At 38.2% G+C, this 15,465-nt stretch overlaps 1 protein-coding gene across 20 annotated transcripts in view; it reads right to left on the bottom strand.

The window, feature by feature from the left end:
* The window catches only part of ATP8B4 (ATPase phospholipid transporting 8B4 (putative)), a 272,767-nt gene that overhangs the window by 143,819 nt on the left and 113,483 nt on the right, over positions 1–15,465 (bottom strand). For 19 of the 20 annotated variants that reach the window (XM_060618559.3, XM_060618571.3, XM_060618558.3 and 16 more), the window contains one exon: positions 3,641–3,713. In XM_060618559.3, coding sequence (XP_060474542.3) covers positions 3,641–3,713 — 73 coding nt within the window. Of the gene's footprint in view, positions 1–3,640; positions 3,714–5,725; positions 5,822–15,465 lie in introns of those variants that run through there. The other variant, XM_060618575.3, reaches the window with a different exon arrangement.

The following is a 15,465-nucleotide window of genomic DNA, read 5'->3' as shown; positions in this document are numbered from 1 at the left end:
CAAAAGCAAAGCAAGCACATGTACCATAACATAGAAGATATAACTAAATGAAGAATAAAGATGAGGGGAAATACAAATTATAATATCAAGGCCAGAGGGCAAGGTGGAGCACAGATAAGTTACCCAGGAGGTCCTATAGAGTTAGGAGATTTGGGACATATGGTTGATTTCTGCCTTTCTTGGATTCACCCCAAAGAATGTGATAAATGAACACACTAGAATATAGATTAGTGAACAAGTGATTTCAGTCTAATATTTATCCTTGTTAGAGCACATACAGGGGGCTCTTTAAATACACTGTTTTTATGAATACATGAAGTGGGAATATGTCTAGCATTGCCACTGAAATATTCAATTGTAAATAAAATAATAGTTACATGTGTGGCACACTTTAATTTTTTCTAATTCCATTATAATCTAGTGCCATTCCTGGGACAAAGTAGTTGCCAAACATTTTTTTGAATGCACACATCTTAGAATTCCACATATGCCAGTGTTTTTAAAAAGTGAAGGTTAATCATCTAGTTGCACCAAAACTTTTTCACTGTAATCATTTTAATTGAACGCAGAACTAAATTAAGTTACATGAAGACTTTTCTTCTTAAGCAAAGAATCCTGAATATATGTGACCTTTTCTTAGAGCACACAGATGTATATCAGTATCCCATTGAGCCAGAACACTCCGAATTTCCAAAGTTTATATCCATTTTCCCCTCTGTCTTCTCTCTTACAAAAGACTGACATTTATTCATTCAGCCATCACTTGCTGTCTGCCCACCATGACCCAACATGGCACTAGGTGTGAGAGACCAGCCAGATCAATGTGCTCTTTGCCTTCAAGAACCCTGTAGTCATCTCAGTTCAGACAGAGAATTAGCACACAGGACTGGAAGGGATCTTTGGGATGATATAGTGGTCTGGCACCTTGATTGACACATGAAGAAACCATAGGCAGAGAAGATATAGTGCTGTCACTGAAGGAATGGAGCAGACTCAGTTCTAACCCAATTCACTTCACTGCCCTTACACTACACAGGTATCCCCAACTTTTTGAAAGTTTTCATTACACCACTTCATGAAAGAACTATTTCAGTACTTGTTTTCACTAACCAAAAGAAATATGAAAAGGATTTTTACCTTTATGAAAAGAAGGAAAAGCAAAAGTAGCATACAAATTTGTAGTGAGCCCTTACAGAAGTAGTGTGCACCTGAGAGCAAGAGAGTCCCCACCAAGCTCCTTCTCCCAGAACTATCCTCAGCATCTCAGTGTCTAGCCTCCAAAGCTTTGAACTGTCTGTGAGCATCTGTACTTTATCTTGACTTATTTTGTGCATCATTAGCAAGATGTGTCTTAAGGTATCAGAAAGGCCTAAGAGAGATTATTTTGGGGGCCTGGGAATACTCAAAAAAGTTCTCCATGTGAATTAAGGGTAAGAGTCTTTGATTTATGCTATATTGGCTTATTGAAGGTTTCACAGGACCGCTCTACTTTCAGATAACAAAAGATACCTGTATCTGTCTGCATCTTTCCTACAGGTTAGAACCAGCAGATGCCACTCCCTAGTGTATTGCTGCTAATCTTTAATGAGCTGGAAAATAAGCTGGATAAGCTAATTTGAGTTGTGTCTAATCTAACAACATGGGGCTAGGGGTGCCAACCCCCACTCAGTCAAAAATCCATGAAGTATAACTTTTGACTCCCAAAAAACTTAACTACTAATACCCTACCAACCAGAGGCTTAATGATAACATTAACAGTCAATTAATACTTATTTTGGTAGTTATATGTATTATACACTATATGCTTACCATAAAGTAAGCTAGAGAAAAGAAAATGCTAAGAAAATCATCAGGAGAAAATACATTTGTAGTACTGTATAGTGTGTGTATGTATATATATATACATATATATATATATGTATATATATATATATGTATATATATATATGTATATATATAGGGAAAAATATAAATATAGTTTGTGTATATATACACACACACACACACACACACACACACACACACACAGAAAAAACCTACCGGTAAGGGCAGGGACAGGGGGGTGACCCACGCAGTTCAAACCCATGTTGATCAAGTGTCAATTGTAAACTGTGAGAACCTGGCATATCGTCCTACGTATAAGGAGTCTAGGCCACAGTATGTGGACTTTGAGACCTCTCTTTTGGCTGTGCCAACCCCTTTGTACTTATTTTTGGTTCTCGGCTATTTTCCAAAGAATCGATGTTGTCAGGGACATAAACACTTCTCCATTTAGCGGGTGAGCTCTTTTGTAAATGGTCTGACCACTGAGTAGTCTTCTTAACATAGGCTGTTCCAAAGGATCAGTATACGCAGACAGTGCATTAATGAAAGAAGACTATTTCTGAAAGTGAATCTTTAGGAGTCTCAACTGAGTTATTCTTATTTTTTTTAACATTTATTTTTGAGGGGGGGGTGGTGAGAAAGGGAATGGCAGAGAGAGAGAGGGACAGAGGATTCTAAGGGGCTCTGCGCTGACAGCAGACAGCAGACAGCCTGATGCAGGGCTCAAACTCAGGAAAGGCGAGATCATGACCTGCGCTGGAGTTTGATGTTCAACCGACTGAGCCACCCAAGTGCCCCACAACTGAATTATTCTTGTAAAGAGATCTTGGGGTCACTCCTTTTTCCTATAGGAAAATGCCTCAGATTTAATGAAGGACACAACTTGATACATAAAACTGTACTGAACACAAATTTTCATAACGAATATGTATTTGACATAAAGACTACAATAACTTGAACTTTCAATCTCTCATATGGTTAGTTTTCTTGCCCTTTATTTAATGTGAACTACAGTTCATCACATATATTTTAGTCATTGAAGTGACCCCTTGAATTTTATCAAGGAAATTGTAACATAGGAAGCTTGAGAATATAAATTATAGTACATTTGATAGGCAAAGCAAAATGTCATAAATAGCATTTTATTAGTTCAGACCAATAGAAATTTTTTATTGTGATTATTCAGGAAGAAGCATACATTTTTTTGTCCTCTGGTTATCTTCTTCAACTATATTGCAAATTAACAGTAATAATCCTATTATTAAGGGATAGTATTCAAAATATGTGAGAAAAAACTGTTCTTAAAGTACTGGAGCATTTTAAAATCTTTTATATGAAATGATAGCTTCATTTAAAATCTTCTGTGTCTATTGATTGAAAATATCACAAAGGAGGGCGTCTGGGTGGCTCAGTTGGTTAAGCATATGACTCTTGATTTCGGCTCAGGTCATGATCTCAGAGTTCCTAGGATCAAGCCCTGTGTTGGGCTCCACGTTGGGCATAGAGCCTGCTTAACATTCCCTCTCTCCCTTACCTTCTCCCTCTGCCACTCCCCTCCTCTCTCTCTCTCTCTCAAAAAAAGAAAAAAGATCACAAAGGAAATAGACGAAGAGATAATCACTCAGGCTATCAAAGTAATTAATTAATGTGTCTTTTTCAACATTTTATAATTGAGACTTTTTAGTAATACATTCTGGTATTCTTTTCTTAATTATTATTAATTAGTACAGATTTACCAAATTTTCAAATGTAAATACTTCAGTACATATGCTATTTTAACCTGAGATAAATTCTTTAAATTGTACTAAATACTCACAGCAACAAACTGGTTATTTTCTAATTTAACGATGTCTCCCACTTTGACATTCATCCATTTTTCATTCTGCAGTCTAAGAACAAAAACAAAATAAATTTTTTAATTAACAAAGAAGAATCAAGGAAATGTATTCACAATGAAACATCATATAACAGAAGACTTTCCTACAATGCAAAATTCAAAGGACCTTATATAACTAAGTCTTTTACCTGAGTGATGTGGGAACTAAAGCCCAGAGAGGTCAAGTGGTTTGCTCAAGGATACCCAGTGAGTTGGGGGTATCCCTAGGATTAAACTCAAGATGCCTAACTTGGCTGTGTGCTCCATGGTGTCACCACCCCATGGTGCCAGCTTTGTATACCAGCTATTAACTCTTGCTTCCATTTCCTTGGCCAAAACATCAGCTGGTTGGGCTGGGGGCAGGGGTGAAGAGCGGGTAGCAATAAATTTAGTCATTATCATTCTTCTCAGACTCTACATTAATAAATATAGAAATAAAACATCACTGCCATTGTCTCAGAATTCTATTTAACTGGAGGCAAAACAAAGTGGTCCAAGGCAATAGCTACAATGCAAGTAAGAGGAAAAGAATAAAAATTTTGGAAAGGGCATGAACAACAATGGGGGATCAAAGCAGCCTTGTGAGCCTGAATGAGAAAGAACACCTACCCATCATCCATAAGCCTGTGGCTGAAGAACAGGCTTGGTCGCACTTTCATAGCCAGGAGCAATAGCTCAGAATTGAGAACCACCTAGCCAAGAGGCCGCACTGCTTTCTTTTAGGCTTATGTATATAATGGAGCCCCTAGTCTACCCTTCACCACGTTCAAAAGGACTTATGATAAGCTATTGAATCTAGTTGGTTTGGCCCCTTGTGACACATTAGGAAGACAGGCCATCTGGAAACAGAACACCTGTGGCAGTATACCATGATGCTAATCACTCCATCTGAAATTCTCTGAAACAAAAACCAGCTTTGTTTTCCAAGTTGAAAGCCTTCTTCACACTTCTTTCCCAGCAATCTCCTTTTAAGAGAGAAGGCTGGGATGAGAAGGGCAGGTTCCCCAACAAGTTAAGGTGGGCAGGTTAATTTCATTGTGCAGTATTTTAAAAAACAACCTAATTTACTTGTTTTATAGGCTGGAAAACAGTTTTAAATATTTATACAACTGTGAAATATGCCTCACACTATCAACCCTGCTGGGTCATTTGGCTTAAACACTCAAAGAATTTTTCTTTAATACGGATCCAAGTACATGTTGTTCTGGAAAGTTTTCAATTGGAGCATTTTCATCTCTAGCCAGAATTCAATCGTTTTTCCAATACCATACTTTTCTGCACTTTATCTACTTCAAGAACAATGGAGAACACACGAAGTCCTTCTAAATCTCATTTTATTTATTTTTACAGGTATGGATTATGTGCTGATTTATTTCTCCTGGATACCACCTCCTTTGGAGCATGAGTGGCATTTCTTAGGGGACAGTATCTCAGATAAAAGCTTATGTGAATGGACTGAGATGAATTGCCCTGAATGGACTACTGAATTGCCCTGAAGTGTCTACTGAAAGTGCATCCGCTTTGAAGGGAAGCTCAGATGATATGAAGTTTCATTTCCAAACTCTTATTCCTCCGTCCTATCTACTAAAGCTCTAGGAAGGACTGTACCCTAACTCTTCCACCCAAATAGATAACCAACCAAAGTAAAAAGGGAGCTCTATAGGATATCTTACACATTTCAAAATGCACATTTGATAGTTAAGTATGAACAGATAGATAGCAAAAGCCACTATTTGGGAGAACAAACTAAAACCTGAGTTTTGGGTTTTTTTTTTTTAATTCTAAATTGCTTTTCTCAAGTTCAGTATCTTATTACATTTAGTTCTTATATTTATAGAAGATCTTATATTTAGGTATTAAATATTATAGTATCTTACATTTATTTAGTTCTCTCTGTAGAACTAAACCAATTAGAAAGAAATTATTATAAGTGTGGTGGTATCTATGGGAATTACTTGAATTAACTGCGACACTTGGAAAAATACTAGAACAAAATCTCTTTAAGAAAAAAATTTGCAGAGGCACCTGGGTGGCTCAGTTGATTGAGCATCTGACTTTGTCTCAGGCCATGATCTCAGTGTTTGTGAGTTCGACCCCACATCAGGCTGTGTGCTGACAGCTCAGAGCCTAGAGCCTGCTTCAGATTCTGTGTCTTCCTCTCTCTCTGTCCCAACCCCACACTTCACTCTGTCTCTGAAAAATGAATAAACATTCAAAAATTTTTTTATTAAGGGGCGCCTGGGTGGCTCAGTTGGTTGAGCGTCCAACTTCAGCTCAGGTCATGGTTTCATAGTTCATGAGTTCGAGGCCCACGTCCAGCTCTGTGCTAATAAACAGTTCAGAACCTGGAGCCTGCTTCAGATTCTGTGTATCTCTCTCTCTCTCTCTCTCTCTCTCTCTCTCCCCCTCCCCTGCTCATGCTCTGCCTCTGTCTCTCAAAAGTAAATGTTAAAAAAAATTTGTTAAAAAGTTAAAAAACAAATTTGCAGAACTCCAGAGTATGCAAAGAATCACTGATATGATAAACATGAAACTTTATCAAAACCATATGGAGAAAGATAAAGCAGAGCAAAATATCTTTCCTCATGCCAGGTGCTCATGCCTTTCTCCCCTCACACCTACCTGCACCCCTACCTACATTTTAACCTCTACTTTCTCACATACTAAATAGTTCAAAAAGTAGAAAAACACTCAGATTAAGTATTTACTAATATCTTGCTAAGATCTGACTATTCATCTACCAATGTCATCTGACAGGCAAAGAAAGCAGAAAAAACCTGAACACCACATATGAACCCAGGATCCTTTATCTCACCCAAGTCCTCTTTTTCTCTCTTGCCACCTGTGTGCCCTGTGCCCAAAACATATATCTATCAGTCTCTCTGAGATCCTCTTCCCAGAAGTCCCCTTTGTTATTCCAGATATCTTCCAACACCTGCTCTACCTTGACCACCTACCTTTCTCTACTTACCCCAATGGAAAGTTCTCCCCTAAAAAGGAGTATTCCAAATATTTTGCTTCCAAAGTCTATATTTAACAGTATTTGAGACCTTAAAAACTTTCTGGTATGTATATGTGCAAATTCCACAGGACACAGTATCATTTCTGCAGGCCATGGGCTATAGAAAACCTTCACCAGGCAAAAATGCAGGTTGGCACAAAATTTTTCTGAACTTGAAACAAAATATTGTTGGCAAGGTACATAATCATGGGAGAAATTTCCTTGAAAGAAATATTATCCCAAACTAATTAGCAACCTGGCAAGAAACAGCAAGCAGTATCCAATGCTTATTTCATCAATAACCCCAACAACAGACACACAGACCTATGTGTCAGATTTGTGGACAGCACCCTGCCAAGAAGACAGCATAATCCTTACCAAGTGAGCTTATGACAGAAAGTCATCTTATGACTTAAAACAGTTAACAGAAAGTAAGTGAAGAATAAAAGGAAGAAGAAGAAAATGGATTATTTTAGCGAGGAGAAGTAATACTCTACAGATCCAATTAGAGTTTTGTGAGAAAAGGGTATGGGATATTAGTAAACAACAGGCTATGTGTGGTATCTTGGTTAAACCCCGTATTTGAATGTATATGTCGAAAAATCTGGTACGTGTACAATACAATCAAGGAGGGAGGGGTTTAATATTTTTAATATTATTTCCTATTCTATCTTGGCAGATAATTATAACTACAATTAACTAGGATATCAGAGATATGTTTCAGTGAGCACTCAGGGTCTTAGCTATCCAAACTTACTGAAACTTACAGTATCCAAACTTACTGACCAAGTATAAACTGATAAAGACCTGAAAATAAATTTAAATCATCCATATGTTAAATCCCACCATTTTTCTTGTCCTACCTACTACAACCACCACTGATGACACCTCAAAGACATACCAACAACACCAGAGGGGCAGACTGGAAGATTTAATTTAAAGCTCATCTTCAAAATATTTCTAAACTTCTTCTAAGATGTTAGCTTGTATAGTGATTGCATTTCGTCATCATCCTGAAACAATGAAAACAGACACTCCCCTGGCTCTCCATGTGTGGTGCAGCTGTTCTCGGGGCTCGTGTTTGGAGCAAGCTTGCATCACAGCTCTGTGAGGGGGACACAGGATGGCCTCATGGGCTGCAAGGAAGATATCTGGGTCCACAGACTTGGCCATTACCTTTGTCAGGGAAAGCCCTTCTGCTCTCATAAAGGAATTAAAATATATGAATATTCTGAGAGCAAGTTAATTCATTTAATTGCACTGAATCCAGAAATTCCAAGATTTTTAAATAAGCTTCCATTTTCCCTATCATTACATAATTATCTCACATTTTGAAATGACATAATCTAATTAATGCATCTTTGAATCAGGCTTTTGTAAAATAGATGCGGTAATGGTAGAGACTTTACCTTAGTAAACTCACAAGCTGATTGCTAAATATAAGCCAAAATTAAAGAAAAAAATTCATAAAATTTCAATTCCAAAGTCACCATAAAACACATGAAGTTAAACTGCCACTGAATGGCAACTAGAATTACTTTGAGGAAGGAATTGTTTTTAAATACACCCACTAACTATATACCTATTCTCAGAACATCAGATAATCTGAGCTCTGAGAAAAGATAGTGAGAGATAGCAACTGTATTTAGTAACTATTAATAAACTGTTCTGAATCTTCTTCCTCCTAATGTGACATACAGAGCTGCTAGCTAGGCTATGCTGAGAAACTTCTTGAGAAAATGCAATTCCAAGAGTGAGATAGTACCTACCATGTTCCCTGTTGTTGAACTATTGGCTCTAGAGGCTAGAAATCAAGCATTTGCTTTGAGCAAAATACCTTAAGCTGACTGCTGAAGCTTAAGGGACATAAGGAGATCTTCAACAGGCTCCTCAATATTCCTGTCATCTTTTCCATACTTCAATATTTCTTATTGCCCATTAGAGCCCAAAAAGAGAATTTCCTCAAAGCTACAGAAGACATGTTGGGGTACCAGAGAGATAAGATAATTAAGAAGGTCAATATAATTGACCTCCCCTAATTAACCAATCCACATCAATGATTTTGGTTCCTTCTTTAACCTCAAGCCCACATCAGACCTGTAACACACAAAAACATTCTTCTACCCACACAGACCTTGTTTTATTCACCAGTGTATCCCCAGGACCCAGCATAATGCCTAACTCACAGCAGGAACTCAAGAAATATTTGTTGACTGAGATACCTGGGGGGCTGAGTCGGTTCAACTTTTGATTTCAACTCAAGTCATGATCTCACAGTTGGTAAGATTGAGCCCTGCTTGGGGCTCTGCACTGACAGTAAAGACCCTGCTTAGGATTCTCTCTTTGCCCCTCTCTCTGCCCTTCCCCCACTCATGCACACATGCGCATATGCGCACATGCACAATCCAACCAGGACTGGAAACTGAGTCTATCTAACTACAAAGCCCATGTTCCTAATATATCTATATTTATTATTCTTTTTTACTTCATTTTCAATGATTACTACATCTTGCCTATTTAGAAAGAGGATGGACCCTCAAGAGCTGAAGGGATTTAATCAAGAGCAATAGTATATACCACTGTGTATAAAAACAGCTGATCCCAAAATAGCTTGCGGACATGGGCCCCTGACATAATTTTCTCTCTCTTCTCAAGACAAATAAACATTTAAAAAATACAACATTTGCTGAATGATAGCATTTCCCTAAATGTCTAATATATAGCAACCAGTATTTATTTAGTGCTTACTGTATTCCAAGGACTGTGCTGATGCCTTCATATACAAGGTTTCCAAATAAAAATAAATGACACCCAACTAAATTTGAATTTCAGATAAACAAGTAATTTTTTCATATAAGTATACCTCCTACAATATTTGGAACATATGTATACTAAAATATTATCATTGTTTATCTGAACTTCAAATTTAACTGGACATCCTGTATTTTAATGTGTTACATCTGGAAACACTACTTGTGTATCTTCTTCCCTCATTTAATCCTGACAACAACCCTATGAGATAGGTACTATTGCTACTCCCATTTTATAGAATACAAAACTGAGGTTCAGAGAAATAGAGACATTTGCCTTATTTTGTAACATCAAAAATTGTAATGCCCACACACTTCGAAGTAGGCATTTCACTTTAAGCAACTGATCATACAGGTGTTCAAAGATGGATGTACAATGATGTTTACTGCAGTATTATGTTATAAACTATCAATGCCCATCAATAACGATTAGACAGATGTGCCACGGTACATGTATTTAATTATGGCCCATCTACTCAATGGAAGGAATACAATTCAGCCACTGAGAAGATAGGTTGCATGTGTAATATAAAATATCCTCTAAGTTACATTATTAGGTTAAAAATAAGCACGTTCAGGACACTACATATGCATGGTAAGATTCTAACTGGTTCAAAGCAAGGATATACCTACATAACCTCTATTCTTAAATACATGGAAAATTTCTTAAAAGAAATGCAAGAAATCATTCAGTGATTGCCACTAGAGAAAGAAAATGAAGAGGAAAATTGGAATGGAAGGGAGACTTCACTTTATGGTATACTTTTGTGTACAATTTGAATTTTTGGCATTACATAGATTGGTATTTAAAGGTCAATTGGGGAGGAAAAAATTATAAGAAAACTCTTCCAAGGCCACATGTAAGTGGCAGAGCCAGGACTGGAACCCGAGTCTATCTAACTACAAAGCCCATGTTCCTAATATATCTATATTTATTATTCTTTTTTACCTCATTTTCAATGATTACTACATCTTGCCTATTTAGAAAGTGGATGGACCCTAAACAGCAGAAGAGAGTTGATCAAGAACAATAGTACAGGGGTGCCTGGGTGGCTCAGTCGGTTGAGTGTCCGACTTAGTCTCAGGTCGTGATCTCATGGTTCGTGGGTTCGAGCCCCGCGTCAGGCTCTGTGCTGAGAGCTCTTGGCCTAGAGCCTGCTTCAGATTCTGTGTCTCCCTCTCTCTGCTCCTCCCCTGCTCACACTGCTGTCAGAGCCACAGGAGAGTAAGACATAAAGCTTGGCCCTGATCCTATAACAGACTGGTGAACAGGATCTCATTACATTGAGAAGGAGCCTAATATTTGTATCTTTGGAATCTATTTATTTTGAAAAATGCAGATGTTTCCCTTCTTTTCCTCCCTTCTTATTCACACAGTGCTTATGCTGAGGCAGAGCCACACAGGGAGGTCTGAGATCAGCTGCTGAAGAGGTTTGCATACCAATTTGCCCAGGGGGAAGGGTGGGAGGAAGGAGAGATGATAAAAGATACAGTCCTTCAGCATGGATAAATCAGTTCAGTGATTTGCTGAGAAAAAGTAATCAATTTTATAGATGTCCTGCCTAATTTATATAAATCTTTGCAGCTTCTATTGTGCATTATGTGGATGCAGAAACAGACACACAATTTAGCCTTCCTATTCTCAAAAGAAAATAATCAATTCACTAAGTTTCACCTGAACAATCAGCCTCCTGAGAGTTGTACAGAAAGTGTATTCTCTTTGATCATTTCCCTAAACTGAAACTTGTCCTGAATCAGCCTCCTAAGATCCTGTCTTCTGTAAATTCTTAGTAGGATTCTATTAACAGATGCCTAAGAGATGATGAGACCACAAGAAAGTCAGAAGAAAACTGTTTCAAGGAAGATGATTACAATCTTCTCTCACATATGAATGCTGAAGGAAATGCCTTAGATTGGCCATGGAGAAAACAGAGCTGTTTAGGTCTAGTCTGATTTCTGGGCAGCAGCTTCAGAAGGAGATCTGTGTGCAAGAAGTTTATAGGCAAGTTCTCTTGGCACTGACACCTGGGAGAGAGTGAGGGAGACAGTTGGGCAGAGGGAGGAGTTGGACTATTGATACAGTCACAACAAAGGTTTAGCCAACTTCATGGGGAGCTCTGGAGCTTCAGAGCTGGATCAAGGGGGCCAGATTATACCTTGGCATTGTTCACTCAATGGATGAAGTGTGACTTCAGCAAGAAGGGGTGACTTTGAACAAAACAGTTCTCCTCAACCAATGGCAATTCCCAGAGGGGCCTGACAGTTGAGAGTTGTATGTAGGCAGCACTCCTGATAGCTGGGGAAATGTGCTCTGCAGTCTGGAAGGGGGCTATGGGTGGCACAGCAGAGCAACCCCTACAAACTGAGAGCCCACTTCCCAATTTTACTATTGACATGCTCTTGCAATTAGATTACTTTTCCATTCTAATCTATTTCAATTTCTAACAACTCCAATTTCAATTCTGTAAAGTCAATATGAGCAGCTGCCATGAGTCTTTGTACTCCCTACTCCATCTTATAGTTTTGGAGGAAAAGTCTGTAAAACTTTGGATTGCCCAATTCACTACAATGATTAGTAAATGAAGTTGAAAGATAAATTTTTAGTAGTTTGCTATTAAAAAATACTGTACTGATAACCACTTACTACCCAAATATCTTAGAGTGTCTATAGGAAAAAAAATCACCATTCCTAAAATATTCCTCATATGAAGAACACATTTTGGTGGAAAAAAAAACAAAAACAAAAACAAGCTATTACCTTAGTCTGAGTAGATCAACCATTCTCTTCATCTAAGTTGCCGCACCTTATTTTGAGAAATCAGAGAATATGCTCTGACCCAGATCAGTAGTGAATAACAGCAACTCTTTTTGAAAACACCCCAAAAAAAGACAGTTCCCAATGGAGGAGAATGACACCTGAATATCTTGGTTCCAGGATTAAAAGCCTGTATTATGCTTTCCATTGCTATTATTAAAAAAACAAAAACAAAAACAAAAACAAAAAACTTTAATTTTTATTTATTTAGAGAGAAAGAGAGCATGCACGTGAGCAAAGGAGGGGCAGGGGGGGTGAAGAGAGAATCCCAAGCAAGCTCTGTGCTGTCAGCACAGAGCCCGATGTGGAACTCAGTCTCACGAACCATGAGATCATGACCTGAGCCGAGATCAAGAGCAGACACTTAACTGACTGAGCCACCCAGGCACCCCTCACGTTGCTATTTTTTTAAGGTTTGTTTATTTTAGAGAGAGTGTGTGTAAACACAGAGAAAAAGTGAGAGAAACCCAAGAAGGCTCTGCACTGTCAGCATGGAGCCTGACAAAGGGCTCAAACTCACTAACACGAGATCGTGACCTGAGCTGAAACCAAGAGTCAGATGTTCAACCAACTAAGTCACTCAGGTGCCCCCCTCATTGCTATTCTTGATCAATTTTCCTATATAGAGAAAGGTTAAGAAATAACCAAATGTCTATTAAGCCAGAAAAGAAATATTAGCTGGTTAACATGCCAAGTAATAACACATGACATACCAATGAGGATAAAGCAGTGGTGTCTCTAGTGTGATTTTATTTGCTCTTGTCAGAGAACCTAGTATTTCTGGAAATAGTAATCCTGATTTTGTGGCACAAAGTACTACTATGGATATTAGTGGAATATCATGAGTTCATTTACTTACTAGAATTATAGTCACAGTAAGTCCTACACACTTTTTAAGAAAGTTTTTAAGTAGTTAGTAATGTTTATCATTTTGAGTTTCTCAGCAATAGGATGGATGTAGGTAAAATTCTTAATTAGATCACCACTCAGTAGCATGTGAAGTATCATCTCCCTTCATTAATGAATTCAAAACTGCCCCATATCTGCAAAATGAATACTCTGAGTCAGGGGCTGAGTGTCAGAGCTACAAGTGGAACTAGATACAAACCATGGTTATAAAGGAATCTACAGACTAGTGGGAAATATAACTCTAGCCCTTAAATAACATTAGTTAAATTATCTTTGCCTTCTGATACCTGGAGCATGTGGATATTGTTTTAGTCAGGAATGAAGAATACCTGTACTCCAGAACAATGATCTCAGTAGTAGACTGTTTGCCATACAGCTGTCATCAAAGCCCAGCAAGAAAACTGACAGACCAGAGAAATTGTCTAATAAAGTATATATCAACTTTCATTCCTCAAGATATTCCCAGATTTGTCCCCTTATATAGTGAGCTCATCAGAAAAATATATGCCTGGACTGTATTATTCTAGTCCCTCTAGACTTGACTTTTCATGACTTAACATCATGCCAACAGATTTCAGTCGGGATTTACTCATGGTCATGAGTAAAATATCTCTACTTTTTGAGGATTCAACCATTATGTCATTCATATTCCTCTCAAGATTAGGATAAATTTTATTGCTCCCAATTACTAGAATACTTCTTTTCATTAGGTCATCAGTTTCATACCCCAGACCATTAGGAAGAGAGACAAATTCAAGGTAATGTTTCAAATTCATGAATGACAAATCCTAATGAATTGTTTAAACAAACACTTGGGCACATTATAGTAAAGACCCTATCCTTTGAAGATGACATTCTTAAAAGGGAGAATCATGACCTCCTATTTATGAAAGGAACAATGTAACACAGTAGAAAGTCTGTGTCGGGGCGCCTGGGTGGCTCAGTCGGTTAAGCGGCCGACTTCGGCTCAGGTCATGATCTCACGGTCCGTGAGTTCGAGCCCCGCGTCGGGCTCTGTGCTGACAGCTCAGAGCCTGGAGCCTGTTTCAGATTCTGTGTCTCCCTCTCTCTGACCCCCCCCCCCCCGTTCATGCTCTGTCTCTCTCTGTCTCAAAAATAAATAAAAACGTTAAAAAGAAAAATTAAAAAAAAAAAAAAAGAAAGAAAGTCTGTGTCATTAGAATCAGAAGACATGGAGAACTGATCCCATTCACAATTGCACCAAGAAGCATAAAATACCTAGGAATAAATCTAACCAAAGATGTAAAAGATCTGTATGCTGAAAATTATAGAAAGCTTATGAAGGAAATTGAAGAAGATATAAAGAAATGGAAAGACATTCCCTGCTCATGGATTGGAAGAATAAATATTGTCAAAATGTCAATACTACCCAAAGCTATCTACAATTCAATGCAATCCCAATCAAAATTGCACCAGCATTCTTCTCGAAACTAGAACAAGCAATCCTAAAATTCATATGGAACCACAAAAGGCCCCGAATAGCCAAAGTAATTTTGAAGAAGAAGACCAAAGCAGGAGGCATCACAATCCCAGACTTTAGCCTCTACTCCAAAGCTGTCATCATCAAGACAGCATGGTATTGGCACAAAAACAGACACATAGACCATTGGAATAGAATAGAAACCCCAGAATTAGACCCACAAAAGGATGGCCAACTAATCTTTGACAAAGCAGGAAAGAACACCCAATGGAAAAAAGACAGTCTCTTTAACAAATGGTGCTGGGAGAACTGGACAGCAACATGCAGAAGGTTGAAACTAGACCACTTTCTCACACCATTCACAAAAATAAACTCAAAATGGATAAAGGACCTGAATGTGAGACAGGAAACCAACAAAACCCTAGAGGAGAAAGCAGGAAAAGACCTCTCTGACCTCAGCCGTAGCAATCTCTTACTCGGCACATCCCCAAAGGCAAGGGAATTAAAAGCAAAAGTGAATTACTGGGACCTTATGAAGATAAAAAGCTTCTGCACAGCAAAGGAAACAACCAACAAAACTAAAAGGCAACCAACGGAATGGGAAAAGATATTTGCAAATGACATATCGGACAAAGGGCTAGTATCCAAAATCTATATAGAGCTCACCAAACTCCACACCCGAAAAACAAATAACCCAGTGAAGAAATGGGCAGAAAACATGAATAGACACTTCTCTAAAGAAGACATCTGGATGGCCAACAGGCACATGAAAAGATGTTCAACGTCACT

Source organism: Panthera onca, chromosome B3 (genome assembly GCF_046562875.1).
Source record: "Panthera onca isolate mPanOnc1 chromosome B3, mPanOnc1 haplotype 2, whole genome shotgun sequence".
Classification (NCBI taxonomy): domain Eukaryota; kingdom Metazoa; phylum Chordata; class Mammalia; order Carnivora; family Felidae; genus Panthera; species Panthera onca.
The sequence above is the reverse complement of the archived record's forward strand: the minus strand, read 5'-3'. Positions and strand labels throughout refer to the sequence as shown.